The sequence below is a fragment of the Colobus angolensis genome, unplaced genomic scaffold (assembly GCF_000951035.1).
Source record: "Colobus angolensis palliatus isolate OR3802 unplaced genomic scaffold, Cang.pa_1.0 Scaffold175, whole genome shotgun sequence".
Taxonomy (NCBI): Eukaryota; Metazoa; Chordata; class Mammalia; order Primates; family Cercopithecidae; genus Colobus; species Colobus angolensis.
The window spans coordinates 4,623,197-4,623,457 of NW_012114877.1; the positions used below are offsets into that span (position 1 = coordinate 4,623,197).

Sequence of the window (261 nt, forward strand, 5' to 3'; positions counted from 1 at the left end):
CACCTCCGCCCACCCCCGGGCCATTTACCGATGTGGTTGTCCTCGATGTGCTCGATGAGGTCGGCCAGGGTGGGGAAGTGGAGTCCGCAGCCCCCGAATCGGCAGGTATTGGAGAAGAAGGAGGCGGCGGCGATGCCTGTCATGGTGCTACATCGAGAGCCCCCCTGGTGTCGGCTCTGCGAGCGCCGGGCGGGCGAGGGAGGGAGGGAGGCCGGGTGGGGTGAGGAGAGGAGGGGCTGGGGGAGGGGGAGAGAGGCGGGG

The 261-nt window shown here is 69.7% G+C and overlaps 1 protein-coding gene across 1 annotated transcript in view; it reads right to left on the reverse strand.

Annotated features, from left to right (window-relative positions):
• Window positions 1-255, reverse strand: part of JAZF1 (JAZF zinc finger 1) — a 361,747-nt gene extending 361,492 nt beyond the window's left edge. Inside the window, exon 1 of the mRNA XM_011938599.1 lies at window positions 29-255. Coding sequence (XP_011793989.1) covers window positions 29-143 — 115 coding nt within the window. The 5' untranslated portion in view covers window positions 144-255. The remainder of the gene's footprint in view (window positions 1-28) is intronic.
• Between the last annotated feature and the right edge of the window lie 6 nt (window positions 256-261).